The 27669-nt window shown below is 48.9% G+C and overlaps 1 protein-coding gene across 1 annotated transcript; it reads left to right on the top strand.

The window, feature by feature from the left end:
- The first annotated feature begins 6039 nt into the window (after positions 1-6039).
- On the top strand, positions 6040-24096 carry LOC142587362 (uncharacterized). The gene is made up of 3 exons (XM_075698308.1): positions 6040-6142; positions 8093-8856; positions 22751-24096. Exons 1-3 carry the CDS (start codon positions 6129-6131, stop codon positions 23311-23313), a joined length of 1341 nt encoding a protein of 446 aa, XP_075554423.1. The 5' UTR covers positions 6040-6128; the 3' UTR covers positions 23314-24096.
- Positions 24097-27669: the final 3573 nt, after the last annotated feature.

Genomic DNA, 27669 nt, shown 5'->3' with positions numbered 1-27669 from the left:
TCAGCTTCCGACTGGTTCCGGGGTTACCTTACGTTATTTTGCTGCCAAAACTTGGTTTATCACTGCTGAGCACATCTGCTAAATACGACGTTCTGTTGCTCACCAAGAGGTCGCGGAATCTGAATGCATACGCGCACGTACACCGAACTTTGGGTGCACGCTAAGGAAGCTCCGGTGTTCAACACTGAACCAGCAGTACTCAAGGCGGCATCTCTCGAAGCCCTTGTGTTGTTTTTGGATGCTAAACACCGTAAATACAACGTTTAATTAGCGTCGTAGAAAGCGACAAAGCTACACTGCCAAGGCGTCACCAAGAACGAGGCACTCTCAAAGGGATGCTAATGCGACCCAGGTGGTAGATAATTTCTGAAAACGAAGAAACAGCACCGGAACAAGAAAAACGTAGAATGCAAATGACTCGAGGACAAACAAACCCACAAATTTGATTCAAGTCGTATAAAATAATGTACGTTCGGACCTAGCCGCGTGTCTCACGATAAATGCCGTTTAATTATTTCGTGCAGAACTAGCCAATTCGGGTCATCGCACACATGCGCCCCTAGGGCAGCGGCTGAACACGCACCCCTTCTGCAGCCAGTGTCCAGTGTAGTGCTTTCTTTGCGTCATTGCGTCTTATTTCCCAGTAGCGCTCTGCGGTCCTTTAATATGAAGCAATACAGAGCCACTTTTGCTTGACTATTCGTTCCGCCATATCGGATTGAGCCGTCTTATCTCGAATCGGTAAATGTAATTTGGTGTGCATTCAGCAGCCACGTTGGTTCAGCGGCCACGGTGGTTCAGTGGCCACGGTGGTTTGCTGCTAAGCACAAGGTCACGGGATCGAATCCCGGCAGTGCCGGCCGTATTTCGACGGGGGCAGAATTCAGACCCGCCGTGGTTGCTCAGTGGCTATGGTGTTGGGCTGCAGCGCACAAGGTCGCGGGATCGAATTCCGGCCACGGCGGCGGCATTTCGATAAGGGCGAAATGCGAAAACACCCGTGTACTTAGATTTAGGTGCACGTTCAAGAACCCCAGGAGGTCAAACTTTCCGGAGTCCTTCACTACGGCGTGCCTCATAATCAGAGAGTGCTTTTGGCACGTAAAACCCCATAATTTAATTTTAATTCAGGAAGTTGACAGTCACTTTAGCACGCGCCAAATCGGACGAAGGCGAAAGCCTGCGCGCTCACGAGACGTTCGTTGCATATACTTAACATTTTCATTCGAATGCGGCTGAAAAATTGAAGAGAGGAACGGGGCGGAGGCAATTGCGAGAAGTACTAAGAACTGATCCCGGCAGAAAGGTAAAATAGCCTAAAAGATCAATGTAGAAAAAAATGAAGCTGTGAATATAATAATGACGTGAAAAACGAATGAAAAGAAAGGCACAAAAAATCACTACCCCTTCCAGTCCGTGAAGATGGTCCAACAGCGAAGCTGTGTTAGTTTGTTACACCATGCAAGTCAAACTTCGCAAGCAGTCTATGCTGTAAATCTTTTGTTTCGCCTTTCTTTCACCTCATTTGCAATTTTGCGTGCTTCGAGTAGCGAGCACGCTTTAGGAGTTCTTTTTTTTTTTTGCGGTTCTTTCAGTGTTCTTTTTTTTGTGCTTGAGGTTTCCATCTATTTTTGCTGTGCTTTTTTTTTCGCGTGCATGTTGATCCGCCCCTTTTTTGGGCGCCAGTAATGAGAGCAAGGTTTTGGCGTGAAAGAAAACTACCTGAAAACCATCTTATTCATTTTCTGTGTAATATTGCATTCGCTTGATCTTGCGTTCTCTTGCGTCTGCACTGCTCCGTGTGCCTCATCCGCTTGTAGTGCTTTGTCTGGAGACGTTGAATCTTGTATTGCTTGCTCTTGAGGTGGCGGCAGATGACGGCTTTTACATTGCACAATCACAGCTTTGGGCTTCAAAATTGAATCTGTCCGTCACGTAAGACAATGAATGGCTCATACCCCTAAAGCAATGGCTCATACCCCCGTAAGCGCGACCTCACCATTACGGCCCCAGAAGAGAAGTGAAATTCTACGCTGGAATGACGAGCTGCACTAGAACCAGCTCTGGAAGAAGGCGACGAGGCCGGGGCCATTGCCGATGATGATAGTTTCAGCTAACTCCGACAACGACGGCACAGGGTCCGCATAAACAGCTTCGCTCTAAAGCAAGGTATAGTAATGGGGACGGGTCAGTCCGCTCCCCCAGTGGAGTAGTGGGCATTCTTTCAGCATCACTCACGTATTCGGTTTGCATATGCGGTGATTGAGTTATTATTTAGTTATTGTAATTTATGGACTAACAAACGAGAGGTTTCCCATGCGTTCATTTATGCCGTACGTGATTCTTTTAAATTTGTGGACAAAATATGGCTCTCTTTGTTCCCATTCACGAGAAGAGCGGAAGCCTGACTGGAGAAGGGCGAATCGTATTTTGTCAAATGAATGCTTTGGCAGAATGAGGTGTTTTGAAAATGTATGATTTGGTAGCGCGCGGGCGTGAACTCCGTGTTTATTGGGACGGAGTCTGATCCCGGTCCCAGTCTGGCCTATATACTGTTGGTCGCAGACGTTACAATAACCCCGTTACCAACAAGTAATTTGGCCCTAGGCTCTCTACCTCTTGCCTTTCATTTTCTTTTTGCTCTCTCTCTTTTCGTTCTTCCTTGCGTGTTTGTCTTTCTCTACCTCAATATACAAAGAGACTGTTGGAAGAATTGATGGACCGACCCTTGAGAAAGCTCGGTACACCAACAGATACTGGAGGGTAAATAAACCAAAGATTACCACCGAAGTTCTGCTTCTCATCTTTCTAAATACGGTTGGCGGATTGAAAAGCCGGTATATATATATATATAGTCATAAGAAGCCAACAACCAAAGACACCAAGAACCGCATAGGGGAAATTGTACTTATTAATTGAATTAAAGAAATGATAAAGATGCAAATGAAAGTGGATAAAAAAGATTTCGAAAAAAGAATGTGAGTACGTATCCCACCTACGGCCAGTCTTTTCCTTCACTTTCACTTTATTCTTTAATTCAATTAGTACGTACAAGTAACTTGCCCTATGCTGTCCTTGTTGTCTTTGTTTATTGGCTTCTTATGATATGACTAATAAAAATCGGTTCCCTCAGTTTCCATTCTTGTGTGTATGTGTGGTCGGTTAACGTGCTTCCTAAGCTTGGTGCGATTTCTGATCTCTATTTCCCGGGACACCCATTCGCACCCCCATTTTAAACAATGAGAATCACAGCGGTTGTCATAATTTTTTCTTCAAAGAGTACATTCGCATGCTTTGTGCTGTCTTTCCACGACTACTATGCGAAAACAAAGATTATCTTCGAGTGTATGTGCGCGCGGCCCTCACTGGCGCCCTTAAGTTTTGGGAGACCTAAAGTGTGTCTGAACGTTCGAGGCTGAGAGAAAAAAAAAAAAAAAGATTCCGCCTCACGTGCCAGTGGTGCCTTCGCACCGAGTCATGTGGTAGGGATGAAGCTCTGACCGGTCATCATCCAGCCATATGTCTGGCAGCAGCTGCGCGACCTTCGAGTGTGCAAGCTTGTGGAGCCAGTATAAAGCTGCCATACTTTCGATTCTCGGACGTGAAACGGCGTCCTGTCTCAGTTTCGCAATGCTCACCGCGGGGATCATTGAGCAAAACGCGTGCGAAACAAGACTTCCGTTGATAATTTGATAATGATAATGATAATTTTTAACGTTAGGATGTGACGTGTTTACAAATTAAGTACATATTGCGTCGGAACCTTCAGTGCAGTTGTTTTCCATTTGATCTAACGTGCACATCAGTGTTCAATGCATTTTGTTAGTGAACCAGTCAACGACCTTTGCCATATATACAAGGGAGCTTTCCTCACTTTTTGCCGAGACCATATGCTTTTTTTTTATCGGCACGGAGAAGCGCAGCCGCTCGCAGTGAGCTAATGGGCGGAAGGCGCACCACGTGCCGCGGTCGGCGCTCGCCCCCCGCCTCGCGTTCTCGGAAGGTGTGCCGCCAGTGTCGCGCTCCGCTCCCGTGGCCGAAGTCCTAGCCGGCCGGCTGCGCGGTAATTTGCTTCGAGGCCGCGACAGCGAAGTGGGAAGAGTGGGGTGGAACTGCGCGCCCCTCACCCCCGGAGCGTCCTTTTGTTCCCCGGACCTGTTTCTCTTGCGAGGGCCAGGGCTCGGCCGCGGGACTGGCCTACGTGCCACCGGCGCTCGCTGTTGCACGTGGCCCTGTTCGGGGTCTCTCTCTCCAGATCAGTGCTTGTGCGCTGCCCACAAACGACTCTCCTTTTCTGTGAAATTTGTGCTTTCGGTCAATGCGTGCACCTGCTGCATGCCAGCACCCTGTCCCTGGCGAACACAGTGGTAGCTGGACAGTTGATAAGGTGGAGTCGACGTGTCAGCTGCCTTCGTGCCTGTCACCTGCCACGTACGAAAAGCCTCGTTTGTGGCGGTGTGGCTGTGCACAGGGAGCGTAGGAATGCTTGTTTCGACCGGTATTTTTTCGGGGGAGCCCACCCGAGGTCCGATACGTTGAAAACACTTCGGTAGGCCAAGATTTCAGTGAACTGCTGTTGTGGCACACGGCCACGTGGTCTTGCCCTGACTTGCCTACTGCAGTATGTCGGCGTCGACAAATAAATTTTAATAGCTGTAAAATAATTTGAAACAACTAAACACACCGACACAGTCGCGAAAGACGTTTCTCCGGGGTGACTAGTGCGACCCACAGCATTGGATGGAGGAGGGCGGCAATGAAAACTAGCCAAATAGGCGTTGACGCTGGTTGACTCCGCATGTCATTTTGATTTCAAATATTTGCCGACTTAAAATATTTTCGTCAGAAATGTACGTGAAAAGCACTGGCGCCGGTTAAAATTGATTTCTTGTCGCTGAATGCACAGAACGAACATTCATACGTCCGGGTGTGGGTTGTTAGGGTGAGAAGACAAACACTGGGAGACTTAATTTTCGCATACAGAATACCGGTGAGTCAAGAAATACGTACATGGAATGTTAGGAGCCTCACACTTTCTTTCTCCTTTTTTTTAAAAGAGTTATGGTACCAAGAGGGTGTCAGAAGCTTTGCACTAGGATGGCTATGAGCAAGCGGCTTGATATGGTGCACTTTGTTTATTATGGATTCTGTAATCTATACTGAATCGTTGCGGAAGTTTTCATCTCTCATTTTGCTTTTATTATTGTTGCATGCTGAGGACGTCTATGAGCCGACTTGTACCTGGCGACAAAAATGTTCACTTGGACGCGTTCGCGGATGAGTGTAATGCTACTTTGCAATCGCAAAGAAACGATCATCCTAACAAAGTAGCAATGACACGTATTAAATCAATGCTTCCGGAGCAGTGTTCATCTCCGTGTTGTTGCCCAGCGAGTACATGTGGAGCAACATACGGGGCACTAGGCTACTTGACCTGTGCTTCGCATTTTTCGCTCGCTTAGTTCTCAAGTACTGATACAACGCCATACAGCCGCCTTTGTGCAAACATTGCATCCATGTCAACGATTCAGCGTATCTTGTGATGTGTGTTCAGCGTATCTCATGCGGTGTCCGACACAGGTAAACAGTATTTATGATCTATACCAGAAGCATTTTACCCACATAGAAATTTTTACAGGCAAACCGCTTCGCTCAGTTCAGAGGAAGTTGCCGCACATTAAGTTGACGAGCAAGGCAGGAGCGACACGTGCACCAAGCACCTTTTGTCTCTCGACAACTACCGTGCGGAAACGTTTCTTGCGTGAAGCTTTCTGCTCGTGAATAAATTTACCCACTGGTAAAATGCTTTGCGCCGTCGTGTGCGCATACACACCTCGGAAACATGCTGCGCTTCAATCTCACCAATGTCAAGAAAATTGCGCGTCATGTGTCAATAACCGAGTGCGCGTAATCACGACAGCTGACCACTGATAAGGCGTGGCCCGCTCGTCCCCTCTGTCTCTCGAGGGAGCTTGGAGATAGCGTACGACCGATAACACCGCCCTGGCATGCACTATCCGGCTGGACGGCATTCGGCTGCGTCATTTCAGGTGGCCGCTTTCGTCTGACCGCAACCGTGCTGTAGCGCCGACAGCGACCACTGACTGCTCTGGCAATGAGTGTCGCGCATGGCTACTATAAGGTCAGTACAGCATTTCACTTGAACGCTCTGTTGTCGCGGAAGCCTGCGCTGATACGCGAACGGCCCCGTGACGACGTGCACTTGTCGGACGAGTTGCTTACGTGACTCGTCCCGTGGCGTTATCGAGTCTTTCGGTCGTTGCTCACGCGACATCACGACGCTCAAGCCGTTTGTCGGACTTGTTGCCTCAATTTGTTGCGTTTAAATAAATAAAACGCGTCGATCCTGTAGAAATGACTTCGCGGCACTGTTGCGCCACGTTTAGGTAATGACGCCGATAGTGTTCCTGAGAAGTCCTCAGCGGGAACATGCAGGGAGAAACAGAGTCCCTGGAGAGAATGCTTTCGGCGGCAGCGCAAAGCTGCTAGCTTTGAACCTCCCTCTCACCGTTAGAAGAAACAAATTAGCAGCAGCAACGCTGATTCAAGCAGCGAAACACGGCAGAAAAGTAACTTCAATCATTTGCATTCTACTACGACTCCTGCTTTTTGTGAATGAAAGCCGGCACGTTCCCCTAGTGCCTTGCGTAAGTTTGTTTGCCTGCCTTGATCCAATCACGGTCGCCGCCCTTGAAGAGCTTGCATCGAGGCACCCTAGCCAGGTCTCGTGCAGGGGCGCTAACTTTTCAGTGTCAAGTGCACCATCGTTCCTAGAAAGGCGACTCCCGTCGTTTGTCTGTGGCAGCCCCGAGGCGCTTTACACCACAAAGCGACAGCAGTTCGGGAGGGGGAGAGAAGGACGAGGGCATCCGAGCAACACTTTCGAGGAGGGGCCCATCTTCACCCCTGCGGAGCATGCCGACAGGTAGTACAAAGGGCATGCGCACTGAAAAAAGCAAATGCCAAAGTGCCCGGATGCATCTTTACTTTCCCTGTGCACCGCGCGGTGCCAGTTTCTTTAGACTGCTCCCCCTTTCCTAGGTTCGTTCTAAGCATTAAGCGGGTGCGTCGGTCAAACTCGAGCTGGGACGTCGTTATATGGTGAGTTTCTTTTCTGTTCAATTCCAATACTTAGTTTGAACATTAGCGGATGTAAAACTCAATACAGATATTTATCAATATTTTGATAAATGCAGGGGACAGTGAAGTTTGTACGGGGGTAAGCTACGTGCGATAGCTATAGACAGCAGTGAAGTTCAGGTGACTAAGCATAATATCGTATCATTTCTTCCGCACACATTCAAGTGAACACATTCAAGCTGGTATTGAAACGAATGTAAGAAACCATTTGCTTTCTCTTGACGATTATGAGCCCGTTACAAAAAGCCGTTCAAATGATTTAATTGTACGGCAGTGTGCTACGTACGTGAATGCCTAAAGATGCGATGATGTATAAAACAAAACATTTTCAGTAGATAGTCGTGTACGTTTGTGTCGGCGCAGCTTCGCGAAGCTCATCAGCTTTCAAAACAATAATGCCTTTAGGCTTCCGTGCGTTTATATTAAAAAAAATTTTCAAGCGCCTCCGCGGGGGACATTTCTCCTGCTCGAATGAGTTTATTACCTGACCGTGTCAAATGCAGCATAGTAAGCTCACCTTCATGCCCACCATTATAACTCGTCACATCAGGTGAGGCAGCATTACTTCAGCTTACCAGGGACAGCAGGCACCTTATTTGCTCATTCTTCACTGTCCCGTGGCCATTTCTGAATCGCTTCTCCTAATTGTCTCTCATTTTTCATAGACCGATCAATAAAGAGAATTTACTAGCAATAAACTGTCCCCCATGCATAGCACGGTGACTCTATTTGCGACCAGGAGACAAAGCTTTCGTCATATCAGTTACGTTCAAACTTGTTTTATATTACGCTGATGTTCATAAATGAAGAAGAAAAGAAGAATGTGCAAAGAGGTAGCCAGCGTGGACCACCTCGTTGCACATGAAAAATACCCCGCGAAGCCAAGCGACGCAGGTAGCACTGTTCATTCGCGTGCGGGCGCAAGCTGCAGGTGGGCGAGCAGCAGCCGCGTTCAAAACGCGCGCCGCAGCAACAGGTTGTCGGCGGCACCCGAGCGCCGCCTGGCAAGTGGTCGGCGCAGCCGGGGCCGAGTCCGCGCAAGGAGCCGGCGGTGGCCGTCACGTGCGTCTTCCGGCGGCGGGCTGGAGACCTCCTCTCTCGCGGTGGCGAGCGCGGAGCTCGCGGCCGGCGGACGCGTGGTCGCCGCCGTCAGTGTCCCCGTTGGCTCGGGTTGGGCTGCGTATGGCGCAGCGGACGCGGCGCGGAGTCCCAGCGTCGGAGCGAGCAGTCCGGGCCCAGCTATCAGCAGAGGCGGCGGCGGCCCGAGTTCCTTGAACCCTGCCCGCTCAAGGTTGGCGGGGCCGAGCCGCGAGCTGGCGGCTGTCGAAGGCATGGCGGGACTCACGTGGAGCGACCAGGAGACGTACGAGCTGATCCGCATCTGGGCTGCGGATCGAGACCTGCTCGATGGGACGTCACGAAACAACAAGGTGTACGAGAGCATGGCGGCGCAGATGCGCAGCCTGGGCTACCTGCGTACCGCGCTCCAGGTCAAGGAGAAGATGAAGCGACTACGCAAGGAGTACAAGTACGGCAAGCGCAGCAAGAAGATCGCCACCTACCACGACGCACTGGCCACCGTGCTCGCGCAGGGCTCTAAAGGCGGCTCGCTCTTCATCAAAAGTGAGGTGGACGAAAGCATGGGTTCCGAGGAATTCGCCGGCACGGACTCCGAGACAAACTACATGGAGGACGGTGAGTACGGAATGCGGCCTTGGGGCGCGACCAGGAAACGGGCGGCGCGCCCGGGCCGCGGCGCGACGGAACCGGTTGCCGGGCGCGGCCTTGGACTCGCTCCCAGGCGCCATGTTGCGGGTCCGGGCCCCCCGGCCGAGCGGCCCCTCGGGCGGCCGCAACTGGGCCGCGGCCCCGAGAACCGGTTCCGGCGAGTGGCGACGACCTGCCAGGTCGCGGGCCCACGCTGCGCGCGCCGCCGCCGACAGGTGCCCGCAGGCCCGGGCACCTGCCGCCGTCGACCCGCGTTCGTAGAAGAGAGCCCCTCCTCGCAGGGCCCGCGACCGCCCTCCCCCCGCACACATTCCGGCACAGGTTTCGGATCCACACGTGGCCGCTCCCCGCCGCGGGGCTCGGGGCTGGCGAAAGCGCCGCCTGGCCCAGGACGCTTTCCCCGGCCCCGTCGTCGATTCCAAAACATGCCGCCTTTGAGAGCGATCATGCCGTTTTGTTTGGTGTGGCCTGCGTCACTTCCGACGCCGCGTGATGGCAGTTTCGCACGTTGCAATGTTTATGTATGCCGGTGTTATCTCGGCTGTGTAGCGTGGGGAGCGAATACGAGTGGCGCTAGTATATCCGCGGCCCTAAACTGGCAGAAGCCAGCGTGTAATGCTTTCTGCCTTGGAATATTTCGTTTTGAAGCGTGTTTTCTCATTATTCCGTGTAGACCTTGGATACTCCCCCTAGCGCTGTCATCGTATGTATGCATTTCGAGCCGACTAGTTACCCCACTGTGTGTATAATTGCGATTTGCTTGCTACCACGATTGTGTTTCGAGATGGCTCGCTCGTTGTCGAAGCAGCTCGAAGTGCAGGGAAAGACTGCTTTTGTGGTGAGGGGTTCGCCTTCTCTCGCGCAGCCGATAGCATCAGCATCCCAGGGTGCGCGCCGAGCGACCGCCTCGGCTCCTCGCCCCAGGGTTCTGGGTCGCTTGTTATCATCGGGAGCCTTTCTGGGTTTACCGCGAACTGGTCATACGTTCTTTTTTGTTCAGCTGCCTTTGCCGGCGATATGTGCCGTGTTGCTGCTTGTACGCTGGGCCAGTCGTACTGTTTCTGTACATCGCTTCTGCCGGCGGTGCACACGATTCGATGGTAAAGCTGCGCGTGAAACTGCTTGCCGTTGTCTCGTGTACAGCGATGCGGTATCGGCGCGCTTCACGAGAACATTTATGAAGGTGGGTGTTTCCGTGAAATTGGTGACATATGATGTAAATGATAACATTAGCTAATGGCTGTTAATTTATATTACCGCAGAACCACGAATACAACGGTTTGTTATGAAAATTGGAAACCTTGGTGCGTCTGGATATGTAATTGATTTTAAGGCATCATTTGGGTGACTTGCAAACGCAAGTTTGAAACACAGGGCTGCATATCAGGTTCTCAAACTACACGTACAATATTTGCGCTGTGACATTAGCCTTCATCACCAGCAATACAAAATAAATGTGGCGGAATTTTGAATGGAACCGCTTGTGAAAATCTACACTGGCTCCGTAATTATGGTGTCGGCAGACTACATGGCTTGAGGTGAACGAACGGACGTTCGCTTGACGTTCAGTCCTCTGCTTCAGCTAGATAGATGGTCGCCTTCAGACGGCATGTATGGCTTGATAGCGACAAAAACTTGGCTCGTGTTCTGCTCTTGAAGGTAGTGTTCGACGTTTTCAAACTGGCCGTGCAACGATGGCAGCAGTTGTTCATGATACAGTTCACTTTTTGTAGGATTCTGTAGGTCAGCTGCCCATAAAGGCTATTTACCAAACAAGGACTGACGGTCTACAGACTATGTCCCGCCTTGTAAGTGCGGGAGGAAGCACAAAGGCTTTCCGAGAGCTATAAAAAAATCATGTTGTAGTTCCCCCTCATATGTGCGTTTCTCCCACGGAGAAGGAATGTATTGTTTCCATTAAGTATCCTTTACCACTGTCGAATCCTCGAAGAGAGGGAGGGGGAGGCTTCGGGGTGGTGGTAAAGACGAGACTTGAATGTAGACGAGTCTAGTTTCACCACTAAACCTGGGGGAAAAATTGAGACAGAAAGAAAGCTGCAATTATCTCGTAGTCTTGCGCTTAGGCTATCACATGCATACGATCCAAGCAAATTTCTTTTCAGTGGTCCATTTGATTCCTTCCCCCTGCTTTTGAATGTTTCATATCGCTATAATCTGAATTGACATGAGTGACTGGCAGGCTGAGCGCACTCGTTCCCTTGTAAGAGGTGGTGCCGCAGAATAATCGTTGCGAGACGTGATCATGCGTGACTGAGCGCCGGCACGAGTTGAGATGGTAACCTCTTCCCTCTAAGATGTCGTTTCTGTTTGCTATTCGCGCCAATTATCGTATTCCGCTCTAATACTTTTCTCCATTGCGTGCTGGATCCAGTTTTCACTCTCTCTCTCTCTCTCTCTCTCTCTCTCTCTCTCTCTCTCTCTATATATATATATATATATATATATATATATATATATATATATATAATCTGTAGATATGTACAATCGGTGTTTATTTGTTCATAAAGTAAATGTTACTAACAGTGGTAGTTTAATAAAGTACCAAAAATGTTCAGAATTTGTCGCGCGTTACTTTTCGTCGTTTCAGCCTTCGGACATTGATTCTAGACAAAATACTTAACTAGAATTAGCTTTGAGTGGCATGTCGTTGGCAACGCTACCCCAGTGTAGATTTTGTTGTTTCAAATGTTTATTAAGCAAAAAAGAAACCAAAAGCCTTTTGCCAATGCATCAGGCCTCTTGGGAAGAGGGAAGGGTTATGGTGGTTTATGGAACGGGAATAACAGGCAAAAAATGAGTGTGAGAGATATCTCAGGTTAGCTTAGTATTCCTTTGTTTGCCGTTTTCTCATAGAACGCGTTGTGGTGGTGGTTGTGTTGCATTGATACTTCACGTGGTGTTTGCCAGCTGTCCGTAACGAAAATGGTGCTACCACTCGTCTTGGTTACCTTGAAGTTTGTTTGCCAGATGAAATACGTATGAAGGATACGTATAAGGAATACGTATAAATAAATGAAAAAAAAAAACACGACGAGAGTATGTTACCTGCTGCCTTTTTTGTATCCTGCCGGCTCTTGCGATTTAGTTTACCAACCATATTACGCGTTTTACGTGTCCTATTTAAAATGCAGTTTATTGTGTATTGAACTGAAGACACGAATTACTGTTCTATATGAACGAGAAAAAAGGTGGTCCGAGCATGGCAATAGTAACATAACTCTTCCCTTCGCACTTCTGCGCGCCGTTTTTGTGGGCGACTCTTCGTCAGATTTCGTGCCGATACGATTGCGCTGCTGATTCGAAAATGTTTTGTAGTAAGAAAACAGCAATGTTGTAACTAGCACTCTTGTGTTGGCGACGACGCCGCAACACAATCAGTCGAGCAGATTAATACAATGACATGCACGAACTGGAGGGTTTACACACAGCAATGTGTGTTTGTAAACCCGCCAGTCCGTGTCGTTGTTCGCGCTCAATCTGAAAATCAGTATGTGTAACCAACTAGCTGAAGCCGCCATGCGTCTGTGATGGGACACGCTGCGCATTCTCGACGCCAACTGCCGTTCTAGGGGCAAATGTGGCCGTGTCCTGCAGTAAGTACAGGTGTGTGTGACGGGCTGGCAAATCAGGAGCACGGATGTTCACGCATTCCAAACCTACTGTGGTCCAGGCGAATATTTAAGGATATCACCAGTATAGCCTGTCACGTTTCCAAATTAGCTGTACGGAGCATGCGGTAGTCCGCATGGACAAGTAGTACGCCTGCAGAATTTTACCAGTCGATAATAGCCACCGTCCGTACGGGCAGTAGCGTTTCTGCACGATAACAGAGCATGGCCAAAGCTGTTTTCCTCATTCAGCGCGAAGTCGGAGCTAATTCCACCCACGCGACCGACGTCGGCTGCAATGGTACGGGAGCGAGAGCCGCAGCAACGCCGCCCAACTGTGTTGTATATCGAACGAAATTTCAAAGTAAACAACTTATCTACTATCGCAATACGCAAAACTGGTAATCGATTGCCGTGTAAAGCTGTTTTCCAGCTTAAAACACTCGTCCACAGACTACATTTCCAAGAATGAATCCTGAAATTTTGTGTTCCACTTTTAACAGTTCGCACCTGCTCTCCACGCACATGCTCTTTGGACTCTCCCAAAGCAGCCACCTTTATTCCACTGTGCAAACGGTCCGTTCACTAGTGTGTCTGTGTGCGCTTGCGTTCTTAGTGTTTCAATGAGTTGTGAGGGAAAATGCACTCGGCGGAAGCAGTGATATAAATCCCTGTCATTATTCTGTAACTTACTTTCCTAATGTGTCATTCATTCCACTTTGAAATCTGTATCCCAAGTGCGTTTCCAGCGCTTGCATTTGAAATGGCGGGCCGCGGCAACACTGAACGAATTGGTTGTTGGACACTCGTTATTGATGCGGTAGGCCGTACTCTCCTATTCAAACGTCTCCTAGGCTGTAACGATAAATATATCCCTGCACTTTCTCTACTTCAAGGTATTCTGCGTAATGAACACAGTTGGCAATATATGCAGAAATTTTTGTGCGCAGAAAGGCGCTAATTATTCACCATGTGGCGTTGCGCCGGCTATTCGCATGTATTTTTCATGCAGGTGCACCCGTAGAGAGCAGAGAATCGAGGTGGGGGGGGATCAGATCGTAAGTGCCACGTTTTGCACATAGTGGTCAAATTTTTAGGTTATCAGTATACATTTTGCCGAAGGCTAGCCGAGGAATTACACTCGTTCACGCTTTATGAGCTGACCGTGGGCTGAAATACATGTAAATAGGCACTCCGCGGTGGATCAGTGGTTATGGCGTTCTGCTGCTGAGCAAGCGGTCGACGATTTGATTCCCCACCGATAAGAACCGAATTTCGATGGGGGCAGAATGCAAGAACGCACGTGTACCTAGCTCTGGGCACACGTTAAACAACACCAGCTGGTCGAAATTAAACCAGGAGTCCGCTACTACGGCGTCTCTCACACTCACGGCGTCTCTCACGTTGAACACCATAGCCCAGAATAACATCGGTGGCTCAAACATAGAACCACTAGTTTGAGTAAGCTTAGTAGGGCAAAGTGAAACTAGTTATGTGACCGCTTGGAAATTGGGAAATAAGTCACGTTATTCAACACTTTTTATTATTAAAGTTATACGGGGACTATAAGCTGAGTATACGAAAAATATCGCTGCAGTTGCCGTCAACTAAACCTCTTGGCAAGAACAATTAAGACTGCTATGAATGCAGCCGCATATCAAGCCGGCGTTGTCACTTAGAGGCTTGGAGCTCTTTGGCAGTCCACACACATGAAGAGTGCACTATGGCGCACGTTTGCATGAACACGAGCTACGTACATACGCGGTACCTTGTGAGGTACGTTGTGACCAGTGAAAACGCTGATCTCAGTTACATGTGTGGTAATTTGAACAATGGTGATCTGCGCTACTTGCTGTGGTAGCAGCCGCTGCATCGAATCACAGCGCTGGTGGTGCCATTTAAATGTGTGCAGAATACAGAAACACTTGCATGTTGATATTACCTGCACATTAAAGTACCGTGCCCTTGGTGGGCAAAATTAATCCAGGGCCGTCCACTGCGACACCTTTCGTAGACGGTGACCCTTTGGTACGTAAAGTCCCGTCGATCAATCGATGACTGAATCAAATTTAACGACACTGACCAGATGTAGTTAGTCACGAATGAACGGATCGATAATTTGACCTGACAGAGCTGTGAACAGCTATGCGCCTGCCCTGTACTGTCAATTATGACCGGTAATGCGCCATGCTGCGTACAGCGGAAGAAAACTTCTTGGTGGGATGTTTTGTAAGGTCGAGGAGTGAGATAGGCTGTTGCAGTAATAAGGCGCCATCTGAAGCATGATTCAATATTCGTAGATACGTGGCAAAGGATTAGGCTGTGGCTTTAGATTAACCAAATTAGGCGGATATTTCAATTTGTCAGCGAGTACATGCGCGTGCGCCCGTCTCCACGCCTTCGGTGCGCCGCACACAAAAGCTCTGCTCGTGCAACCCGAGGCCCAAAAGCGTTAAACCAACACCACTGCGACAACTACTGACCGACGCCAGGTGTTACGTCGACGCTAAAAGACCGACGATGAGCAGCCTAGCATTGCTACTGCGCCTGCATGTATCTGACAGTGCTCTGGCCTTGGCTTCGACAGCCGAAAACTAAATGTGCCATCTTTTTCCATACGCGTATGCATGCTCACTTAGGTTCTCTGTGTGTGGGTCTTCTGAAGTCTACGATGTGACGCCGTTAAACGTCGCTTGTCAAAGTTCTGGCACCGTTCGTTAATAATGTGTCTGTACAGCGTTGTTCGTACGAAGTGCGCAAGGTTTGCGTTAGATGTCAGCGGTGCGGACTCGCGGCCTGTGCAGTGTTTTCACTAATTAGCATATTATTATACATTCAAAATGAATTATGGGATTTGAAGTTCCGAAACAGAGACAGCAACACTCTTAAGCAACTGTACACCCTTTGTGGTGTTTGTTTGCCACACAATAATCGTTATCTGTCTTGCTTGCGTTTCCTTGCTTGAAAACGCTGCGCTCGCTACTTTCCTGTCGAGAATGCTCTGTCATGCTGACAATGCGCATGTCGTTCATGACTTGAAAGTACCGGGCTCGCAGCGTTAAGGAGAAGAAATGCGGACAAGACAGATGACGATTATTGTGTGGCAAGATACGACCCAAAGGGTGTAATCTTGCTTAAGAGTGAGTGAGACGCGAAAGGCACGGAGGTTAACCGGAAGAGAAGCATTCAGTTCGCTGCCTTGCACTGAGGGAAGGGTAAAGGTAAACACAAGAATAAAAAGGAAAAGCACACGGCACAAACGAGAAAAGAAAAAAAAACACACACACACACACACACGCAAGAGCGTGTTGCACTGAATTGGCCGACACTGCTGCCAGTGACAATTGCGGCGTCGAGAAAATCACCGAATATTTGTCATTGGCTCCGGTTTCGGCTTTTCGCCCCTGACCATTCGTTGACACTGCGCATGAAATTAAAACCTTAGCCCATGCCAACGAGCTTTTCGGCAGCAGTCTCCATCCACATTGTCTCCGTTTGTAACTTGCGAAAGGGTGAAATGATTATTGTTTCATTTTGCAGTACAAGTTGGTTTATTTGTTGCAGAAAATAGCCATTTGCCGGCTTTTTCTCCGTTCGAAATGTGTACTGCAGCCGTGCGGTTCCTGGTATTGATTGAAAAGGGCAGTATCACACACGCCAAATAATTTTAACAGTACACGTGTCACGATGCGCCCCTCCATTCTTGAACCATCGGGAACGCAGCCGTTTCAAAACTGCCCAAGGATACATTCCACTTTCTCAGGTTGCGCACACCGAAATTTTACGCTCGTCCTTAAGAGACAGACATAAAACAGTGCACCACATCTCTCATGAAGTAAAGAGAAAAGCAGAAGGCAGGGAGGTTAACCAGAATAACATCCGGTTGGCTACCCCACACCGGGGAACTGGAAAGGGGAAAACAAAGATGACAGGGAGACGATGCAAAAGGGTGTCTTTCTCTCGTAGGAGACCTTTTGTACAACAAAATAGACGTGGAGGTGGTAGAAGCATGCAATTATGTGACTGTTGCGTAAATGGACGTGCAACAGGAAAGAATGTGGACGAAATGTATAGATTCTGCTTTGGCGCCCCAGGGGAAAAAAGAAGCATAAATTCGAGCGCATGAAAACTATCCTTAGTGAAATCACAGGTTGCTCATCTAGTCTTGCCAGTCCCTTTTTGAGAGTCGGACCCTCGTGAATCGCAGTTAGGGTTTCGAAAGATAATTTTCATTAATTAATTAATTCATTCATTGTATTTATATGCTCTATGGGAGGCTTCGTGACCCATTCGCGGTTGCAGTGTATGTTAAACAGAAGAGGGAGAGGGAAAAAAAGCTTTCATTGAAAGCAGAGAGGTTGGCCTCCTTTCTTTGATATGCAGACGCGCGTTTTGTTAGTTCATGGAGCTAACACCACTGTGGTTGCGCCGAGTTTAGCATCACGAATCAGTAAGTGGAGCTACATTGATATGTTTAATGGCACTTGTCAGTTGCACACTTGCGGTATCTCTTTGCGGGCCCTTTAGTTAAACCGCCATCGTGCTGGGTATGAACGCAGGCATTATAATCTGGTGCATTTTCCTCGGTATTTCGCAAGAACCGTGAAACTGTGCGTTTCGTCGGTTCTTGTGTCCGGCCACACGCCCCTTCCGCAGTTCCATAGTAGTTTTCCCTTAGTTGCACTGTGTCCATATACCGTGGAACGGCGCACCGTTAAATGTTACTTTTGGAATTATGTAAATACGTTTGCGAATCACGATCAGTGGGAAAAAAAATTAAAACACCCAGTATAGAGATGTTTTGTACTAGGTATTGTCTGTTGCTTTGGCTTTCGAAGACTTGTTCAACGTGATCGCTACCGCACCTGCGCTGTCATCAGTTGTGTGAAGGCGGTGGTACCTCTAGTGTTCATTGCATCCCCGCTGTGGCACACGAGGTCGCGAGTTGGAATTTCTGCTGGAGGTACTTCAGTTCTATGGCAGCAGAACGCAAATACCCGTGTACTTGGAATTCATGTTAGAGAACGCACATGTGGTCAACACTGAACTAAATCCGGCCTGCATTACGGAGTGCACCATGACCTTGATGTTTCTCTTAGAAGATCAATCACACAATTAATCGGTCTGGTGTTATCGCGTCGTAACCTTTAAACAACACTTTACTATTTTTGTTGCCTTATTCTCTTCAAGCCCTGGTGTGCGCATTTCCGTCTGCTCAGTGAATCACGCGAACCACCTTCCGGCATTTGTGCGCCCGTTCTGCGCCGTGACGTTGCTATCCATGCAAGTATGCACGAATAAACTGTTCGCCGCGGATGAAGCTCACGGGTCGAGTGTGCAGTATTCCAAGGAAACATGCAACCAGGATTTCATGTGCCCCCCTTCGTGAAATACATTTTCGATTATTTCGAGCTGTTTCGGTCTTTTGATAAAATTTGAGTCCTTCGAACTCAAGGAAGGCGCAGAAAGGGGCGTTTAAGCGTTGTCCTATGCGCAAATAATAAAGCCGGTAAGCGGTGTTCCAAAGGCTGCGCGTCACTGGGCGCCCCTGGCACTTCCACGTCCCCAGTAGATTTGCGCTAAGCAATGTACGCCACTATATTTAGCATTCACCGGTGTCCTGTGTCATACTTCTGAATTCGTCGAGCAAGTTTCACCCCTCAAGCCTTCTCTGTAATTGTACTTTTACCAGCACTCGTTTGCGCGCACACCCCGTACCACAATATCCGGTGACGTTTTAATATATTTAACGGTAGGACTTCTCACTTTCCAAAGCTACACGTGGAGTGCGGGAAACGCAAAGTTGGTTTACCAGGGATTAACTCCCACGTGCACCGAAATCTCAGCACGTGGGTGGTTTTGCACTGTGCCCACTATCGGCCAGGATTTCATCTTGCTACCTCGTGCTCAAGAGCAGAACGTCACAGCTTGGCGGCCATTGTGTTCGTAATGTCTCAGCCAATCGAGGCGTGTCTCGTCAAGCTTCGTATTCAAGGAAAAAAAAACGCGTTAAAAATTACATGTCAGTTGTTGTCTTAACTCGCCTCGTATCTGCTTTCGGAGTGTAGTACGATACGAACTGGATGATCCTGATAGAAACCCGCCGCGGTGGCTCGGCGGCTATGGCGTCGCGCCGCTGAACATGAGGTCTCGGGTTCGATCCCGGCCGCGGCCGCTGCATTTCGATGGGAGGGTAACAACGCTGGTGTACCGTGCTTTGAGGACACGTTTTGAAAAAAAAAAACAGGTGGACAAAATTAATCCGGAACACCCCCCCCCCCCCCACACACACACACTACAGCGTCCCTTATAACCCATTCTGCAGTCTTAGGGCGTTGAAACTCCAAATTTAATTCATCCTCATGGAACTAAGAGCTGCTATATTTCTATGGCCCTTCTCTCGGCTCTGAAATTGAGCAAAGGTAGAAATTAATCGCTGGTTCTGCGGGAGTGACTTATAAAACGTGTCGACCACGAGCAATCCCTAGTGTTATGTTTTAGTTAGGTTGGCCATTTTTCTAACTCTATATCCTTAACTGCCTAGTCTAATATACGCTGACCACAAACAAGAAAAATACATAAAAAAGAAGACGTTGCAGGTATCATAGAGGAGCCTTGCACATTTTCGCGTGTATTGTTCGTCCCACAGCATGTACAAAGCAGATGATGCGCATCAGCTGCAGACGCAGGAAACATTTCGGACATGGGACCACTGCGGGCTCCAGGTCCATGTTGTGGCAGGTCTAAGGGCCGCCTTGGTCCGAAGCATCCAAAGAGAGAAGTTGTCGCATGGTTGCAGATAGTGGTGCAGATGCATGGGAGATTAGGGGACATGTGTACCCACCCCTAGAGAGAGAGAGAGAGAGAGAGAGAGAACAACAAATGAAAAGCCGGGAAGTTAAAGACTGAGCCCCATTGGCTACCCTGCACTGGGGGAAGGTGAAAAGGGTGGAAAAGACCTCAAGTAAACTTAAAAAAAGAAAGTCCAATGTCAATGTCGTCGACGTTGTGACATTGTCAGCGCTGTATCACAGACGGTCGATCAATCCTGTTGCTTTCAGAAAATGTAGCAGTTATTTTGTGGTCTTCTGCACCTGTGATATGTATGGTCCCAAGATATTGCACAGCTTCAGATTAGGGGACGCAAGCAGCTTGCGTACGCAAGAACTAGGGGCGACGGTACTGCGCACGCGCAGACCGAGACTTAGGGGTCTGCGCATGCGCTGTACCGTGGCCCCTAGTTCTTACGTACGCAAGCGGCTTGTACCCTAATCTAAAACTCTCTATGTGACAAACGAGAAAACTCATCCGTCTAGCTTGTTTAGAGCAGATACAGCGTGAGCTTTGTTGACGCTGGCTAGTTGACGAGGGTTTGAATAGCATCTTGTATAATCTTCGACTCAATCACGTATCTTCGAATTCTGTTGTAAAACCATGGAAATGGCTCGATTTGCAGAATGTGTCGATTTGTGCTTTCTGTTTTTTTTTTCGTTTTCTTTTCTATGACTTGAACATCCGTGTACTCGTTGCTTGTGTCCCGTGCCTTTTACTCTCGCTTGGAGGTGTATCTTTCCACTGTCTCTGCACGAGGCAACCAAGGTGTATCTCCTGCCATGGCAAAGTGCCATCACGAAACAGGCGTTCTGCGCTCGTATGTTTAACGCAGCTTATATTGAGTAAAATACTGTCGGTTCTCTGCAGTTTTGGAATTGGTGAGCAATGCAACTAGAAATAAAATATCAAAGGCATTAGTTTAGATAAGCATGAAAATTGTAGCACTACGTTACTGGCTTTAAAAACCTGGGTATCGTATACTGGAGGCAAAAGTACAGACATTTCTCTTCATACATTTTCAAATTTTATTCGAGAACTTCAGTGGCGCTGCTTTGTGGAAGCGACGACAGAGATTGCGTATTCTAAAGTTTGATAATTTCAGTATAGGCATGAATGCGCGCGGCTGCTGAAGAAAAAGCTGTTGACTTTTCCTCTTAGCACTCTTGGGCAGTCATGGACTTGGTAGGAATAAGTCATTGATAGGAAAAGCAAGAATAGTAACTATATGAGCATGTAATCTGTTGATAACATTCTAGTGTAAAGCTCTGAAAGCAGTATCACGCCTTCCTCTCTTTTTCGTTATTTTGCCTAGTTTAAGTGCGTAGCTGCTGCGTGGCCATGAAACCCGAGTCGAAACGTCGACGAGTAGTATTTCTACGTGCACCTCGGCAGTTATGTACAAGAGGAGAGAAAATGGAAATGCAGGGAGGTTAACCAGCAAGGCGTCCGGTTTGCTACCCTGTTCTTGGGTAAACAAAAATAAAATAGGATCTAGGGAAATGTGGGGGGGGGGGGGCGAGAGAGAAAGTGCAGAAATGTAAATCGCAGCCAAAAATAAAAGGCCATAAGCATTACCGTCACAGCCTATATCGCAGGCCTGCGTGGGCCGCAGGATTCGATCTAGCGCTCTGGCTGCCTGTGGCCCTGGCGTGCGTTGTGACCGTTGACTTAATATGTTTTGTTCTTAGAATGGCCGTCAGATCATTCTCTAGCACTTCTTCCCTATTCGTACTTTATTCTTAAATGTGCGAAACAATCCAGTGTAGGTTCACCTCATGTCTGCACGATTTACGCTTTAATGATTTGTTCCGGAACTCTTCATTTGGGGGATTTTAAATGTGGAGCTGACAGGACTAATTTAAATGTGTTTCTCCCTTTAATATATCGATACTTTGCAGCTCTTTTAGTTGTGTCCTTAGTGTAGAGACGGATGTCTGTTCACGCTTGGAAATATCGAAATAGCCGTAAAAGCCTTACTATCCCGAGCAGACACCGCGCTTTGCTCACTGCATTAATAATTCAGGTGCGATGTTCATTCTTTTCAGCACGTCGGTACTTTTCTTAAAGGTGTTCGAATATGCTAAATTTTATATACGAATTGAATATCTATTTAAACTTTGATTCGAGAATGATTATATATTTTCGAATATTACATAAGACGAGACCGTGAATAAGGCAAACGTCCGTACACTTAGTGACAACTTCGAGTGCCTGATGTTTGCTGCTATACCAGCTCAGCAGGAAAAGCTTATTGTGCAGCTCCTGTTCAAAGTTTCCCGCAAGATAACTTTCACTGGCCCACCAAAAAAATGCGTTGGTCTCGCAGTCTTCAATTGTTTTAATCGCGAAAGACAAAGTGAAATGGGAAAGGCAGGCAGCGGAATAGTGCTGGTATGCTGCATTGTGTTGGTGGTGGAAGGACAAGTGGAGGCACGATTTTGAAGATGTCTGGTTCCCTCGGCGGGGAGCACCCGTCATTTTCTCATTACTAACGCGATGCCTGGTGGCGCTAACGGTATTTTGTGTACTGTATTGTAACTAACGCCAGTGTGTGAGAAATACGGGTAGCTTGTAGGTACTGTGTTCTATTGTTTTGGTTGTTCTCGCCGTACAAGTTGCCTATCGCTTGTTCACGTTCAGCCTGGTTGAAGGCACATACATTAATTTAACTAATTTGTCTGGAGAATTATTTTGCAACGATTGATTTATCACCCATTTTTCTGTTTTGCTTGTCTGTTCTCACAAAAAAAAAAAAAGAAAGTTCGGCATTTCTTTCTCTTTTTTAATATTCGTATTCGATTGGGAATTTCGGCTGTGGGAGCACCTCTAACTCTTTTGCCATATCAGTGGTAGTAAAGGGAAGCGCTTTCGACGTGGCTGTCGCGATGAGGGCTGTGCGGAGGAGGAAGCGGCTGCCCTTCGAGGCGCTTCTCGCGCGGCGTCCAGGGCCCCGGTTTGGCAGGCGTCGCCGCTGGTCTGGCGCCCCCCTCTCGCGCGCTCGTTTCCCTCTCTGCCCAGTAGCATTACCGAGCCTTGTGGGTCGCCAAGTAGCGTCATCGCGAGTGTCCCGGGGAGGAAAAAATGCCGGCGCTTCGAGAATGTTCGAGCGCCGCAGTTTGGCTCGGTGGCTGCAGCCTGGAAACAGGTTTTATTGGGGCGACCGGCGTGCCGGGCCTTGGGCCTGTCGTGCGGTCTGTCCCTGAGTCAGCGGCCGCGACGAGTTTGGGGGCTTCCCCTCGGGGGGGCCCTCCGGGGCGCGCGTCCGAGCGGCGTCCATTAGGGCCTTCCGCGCGGGGGGGCGGCTGCCGAGCGGAGCGGGCCCGGGCGACGCGCTCGGGCGCTCCCGCGAGGGCAGCGGAGGTTGTTGGCCCTGCAGCTCAACAATGGCTCTCTCGCAGGACCGGGCTGCTCGGCGCCACCGGCTGAGGGCAACGGCAACGACGAGCGCGCCCAGGGGTTCTTCCGTGGCGGCAGTGCGGCCGGCAGCACGGGCGGCGGCGGGGCCCAGGGCCTCGACTACAGCCGCTCGCCCGGCTCGCCGCCCGTCGAGTGCGCCACGGCGCTGCGCTTTCCGGCCGACAATTTCCCCACCATCACGACGACGACCGCCGAGCCCGGGGACGGGGCGCGGTTCCCGGCCGCCGGCGCGGGCGGCCCGCGGGCGGCGCTCAAGCGCAAGCTGCCCGACGCGCCCTCGCCGCCCACGCTGGCCGCCTCGACGCTGACCGACCTCATCACGCGCGGCATCGACAAATTCGTCGAGCTGGAGCACAAGCGCATGCGGCTCGAGCTGGACCTGCTCGAGCGGCTGCGTCACGAGGAGCTCGAGCGGCTCGAGCGCATGCGCCGCGAGGAGATGGACCACGAGTTGCGTCTCATGAGCGTGCTCGCGTCTCTCTTCAACAACAACTCCACGTCCAGCGTGAACCTCAACAGCAGCGAGCCGCCGGCGGGCTCGTGACGCGGGCTGTACTCTCCGCACAACATTCCATCCGCTCTTTTGTGATGCCCGTAAAGACTGTGGGCGCCTTTCTTCTCTGTTTTAACCTCACCCGTGCACCCCGCGAGGGCCCTGCGCGCTGCACAATAAGATGAGATCGTTGCATTATGGCGCCCTTGAATCCCGGGCGCCGCGTTTTTTTCAGGGTCCTTCAGGCAGCAGAGATCCTGTTTACCATTCACACGGTTCATGCTAGCACGGGGCCAGCGCACATGGACACACAACGTGTATTAGTGGGAGACATGGACGTTGCAGGTGGCCTGCACGTGTCTTCGTGTTTTGAGTTTATTTTATTTGTGTTTGTTCTGACCGGCTCCTCGCCAAGAAGGGGCTCAGCGGCCGTGCGAAGACTGTCACGGCCGGCCAAGACATAAAGGACTCGTGTGGAAGAGCAACGACTGTTTAGCTGTAGCTTACTTGAAATTCTCTGAAGCAGACGTGGTCACTGACGTTCTGCTAACGGAGCGAAGTCACTTGTCGCCCTCTTTGCGTTTCTCACCGGCTACTGAGCTCATCTGCCACATCAAAAGTGTAGTGTCTGCTTTACCATGAGTCACGCCACCATGGATGTTACATAATGTTGTAAAGTGCTTTCTCACTTTAGTAATGTTCTCAACTAATTTGTCGTCGCGATGTCGTGCTTTCTACATGTCGGTATAAAATGAAGAAGAGGCATTCCGTCCATTTCTCTACTCCATGGAAGTGTGTGTTTATTTGTGTTATAAAGACATATTTTGCAAGTCAGCCTGCCTGCACTGTTCTTACGACGGCCGCGCGTGACGCCGCCGCCGCCGCTGCTGGGCGTTCGGGGCGTTTGACCACAATGGCGGACGCTGTGAAATCCTGGTCTCTCGTGACTCCCTGGAAGCGTCAGATGCGCGGTATGCTTTATAAGTTGGTTGCCTGTGATTTCACTTCCCCTTGTCTTCATAGGTCGAAGCAAGAGTCACCAGCGGAAAGGTAAGTCACATCCCTATGTGCCCCGTGACGCCCACTCCAAAACAAAATTACACTCTTTGGGTTGTATCTTGCCACACAACAATAAACCTCATCTGTCTTGTCCGCATTTCCTTTCTTTAACGCGGCGAGTCCGGTAGCTTCCAGTAACGAACGGCATGCGCATTATCAGCATGGCGTAGCATTCCCGACAGGAAAGTAGCGGACGCGGCGTTTTCAAGAAAGGAAACGCAAGCAAGGTAGATGACGATTATTGTTGTGTGGCAGATAGACACCAAAGGGTGTACCTTTGTCGGAGAGTGCGAGCGTAGCGATTTGGGCAAGTCGCTAATGCACGAGTCCGTTAGGTAGGTGTGTGGACGATCGGCTAATGGAGCATCGCAACGCTGTCGGCAAGAACAATTGTGGTTTCCTTAATCTTGATTGCTGGTTTGTTGTCAGCCAAATTTTAAGACCATGACTGTCGGGAAAAGCTGTAACCGGCTAATCAGAGTATTGAAGCGGAAAGCTGGGTATCTTTGGTGACCTCGCGGCCTTCCGAACACGCTGCAAGAAAATAAAAAAAAAATCCTTCAGCTTATACGTAAATACCGAGATGCTGAGAAGTGCTCGGCCTGACCATGCAGAAGCTAACACAAAACCTAACACAAAGTTTTAATTTATTTAACATTATCTCGCCAAATTTTGACGCAATCCGCGCAGCGCTTCAGCACATTAAATCACAAAAAAAGGAAACGTTATTGGTGGTTGCGCCGCAGCTGTAATCTCAAAAATCACCCGAAAAGTTCTTTAGATCTCCATGTTGAATACTTGGAGCAAGCTCGGGTGAGTAAGGTGGACGGTCGATGCATTTGAAGCGTATAGTTTGCTGAAACAAACAAACCATTGTTTTTTGCAGCTCTGATTGCAGGGGAATTTGTACTACCAAAAGAGAATGCCTTTTTGCAACTTCCCGCTTCGTTCGCTCTTGAAAACATTTGTTAATAGAAACAGTAAGTTGTGTTCGTACTCTGCGTTCACTGCCCGAGCATTCTGGAGGTAGTCCGTCAGTAATGTAATTCATATCCAAAAATTGTACCCGTTACATTGCCGGCTGATTTCTGGACTCCGACTTTCTTTTGTCGCGGATGGAGTGTCGCCACTGTAGGGGCTATATGTGCCTCTCCAGGATGATAGTGAAGCAACGCTGAGTGAAGCAGCCACATATCGCAGACACACTTCCGGTTTGCTACCCCGCACTGGGGAAAGCAAAGCGGGGATGAAAAAAAAAATTAGTATTCAGACGTGAAAATCTGCACATCGTTACAGGAAAGAATGTTCTTTTCGATCAAGTCAACAAAATAATACACATTTCCGAAAAAGTCGGGCCGAGAATTTTCCAGCACTCCTGTACATTGAGCACAAGCTGGCAACCTCACGGAAATGACAGGAAGCGTGCTAGGGTGGAGTATTGGCCGAGCTGGTAAAATGCAGTTGAATGTGCTGTCCCTCTTGTCTCTACTTGCCTCATCGTTCGCTAAATACACGCAGTCGGAGCCCTGTGACGGTTTCTAGACACATGGAGAAAAATATAGAATATAGAATATAGAATAAGAAATATAGAAGTTTTATACCTCGTGTCTCTATTTCTGTTTCCCTTTAAACGGCTACTCCGGCGATATTTCGATGTCGAATATACGTTCTTTTTCACACTCTGATTATCTTTGCCAAACGATATGACTACAAGTCATTTAGTGTTCCTGAAAACGAATTTTAAAGATTGGTTGCGTGTTCCCGACTCATGCCCACGAATGTATGATTTTTTTACTGACCACCCTGTGTTTGTGACGACAGAGACTACACCGCCACATCGCCCAGAATCGACGAAGCTGGCTCCTTTTTCTACGAGACAACGGCCGACAATCGCCGTTTTGACAGACGTGATAACCGTAGCTTCTCTTCCTCTTGCCGCAGCACAATGCACTGAACTTCAACACGTCAGCTGCCTCGCGCGGCGGTGGGTCAAAAGCAAGTGGCGATGCTTCAGCGCTCATATCGTCGCTGAAATCGCTGCTGTCTAGTTCGAAGAAGCTGGAAAAGCTCCCTGTGTCGTCGGCTTCGCTGTTTTGGCATTAACACATCGGTATTGCGTGTTTAGCACACGTTCTGAGTGTTTACATTACGGTAGTGTAGGATTTGACGCCAAGGACTCATCGTGACGTCACACAAAGCAGCTACCCGTTTCGGTTTCAGTACCTCGTTTATTGGTTATTTAAAATTCTTGCTGAGTTTCTAAGCAAACTGAACCACCCTACTAGTGACAGAACCGTCAATGCCATTTTAAAAATAACAATATCCTAATGTGGTTAAAAAAACGCCGCAGTTGCCCTTTAACGAGTAAAAAAGAAGGATAACGTGACTGAAGCCGTCTCTAAAGCCTCCAAAGTAACCGTTTTGTTGGCTGGATATCTAGAAGACTACGGATGCAGTGAGTTTTCTGAACTGCCGCGTCTGAGTTAAGGCGGAATGAGCCGAGGCTCCGAGATGAGTAGCTTTTGTAAATGAATCTTCTTGTTTCGCTCAATAGTAAGATCCACACGGTACATCATTGTATGAAACTATAGTGTTACGATCCTTACGGTGAAAATTGAAAGAAAAATCACTTATAAAGTTGAAGGATATTGCAGGTGACATATTCTTCCCGTACGCTCCCCGGTTAACTCTGTGCTTGCATAATGCCAACGACCCTGTGCGGCAATTAGGCGGCGCTCGTTTTTCGGCCGCCATTGTGAGGGATAGACACGAACGGGCTCCACCAGCCGGTTACCTGCCGCACCGCGTGCATGCATGTTTTGAGCTGTGTCTCCAGACGCCGACCTGTAGCTGCGTGCCGCCATGCCAGCAGTTTGACTGTGTGTACAGTCCCAGCCGTAAGGTATACTTGTATATGAGTGCGCAAAACCCAGTACGGCGTTCAATTCACCGACTTCACCATTGAACTCAACTGCTTCGCAGACGGGCTAACCGTTGGTATTTAATCGTCGGTATTTGACACGAATTGTAACAGTTAAGTGCGGCAGCTTTGATTCACTAGTTGCATATTGGCAGCCATTTGTACACCGTATTTCCTACTAATAAGCTGTGTCACTCGCCTAAATCCATGTAGGCGACAGCAGTCACGTTTGAGACAATGATGATACGTCGGGCAACGATTGCCGTCAGCCGTGATAGATAATGAAAAGTTATTTTGGCCGAGATAGACAATGATCGCGCGGGATTGCTGCACCAGTACACAAGATATCGCAGCATGCCGCACTTCTGGACTTTCTTCCCTAGTGTTAGTGTAGTTTGTTCTTATGAATTCCGGAATGACGTAAGACT

Source organism: Dermacentor variabilis, chromosome 1 (genome assembly GCF_050947875.1).
Source record: "Dermacentor variabilis isolate Ectoservices chromosome 1, ASM5094787v1, whole genome shotgun sequence".
NCBI classification, from domain to species: domain Eukaryota; kingdom Metazoa; phylum Arthropoda; class Arachnida; order Ixodida; family Ixodidae; genus Dermacentor; species Dermacentor variabilis.
Note: the sequence above shows the minus strand (reverse complement) of the source record. Positions and strands in the feature narration are given on the sequence as shown.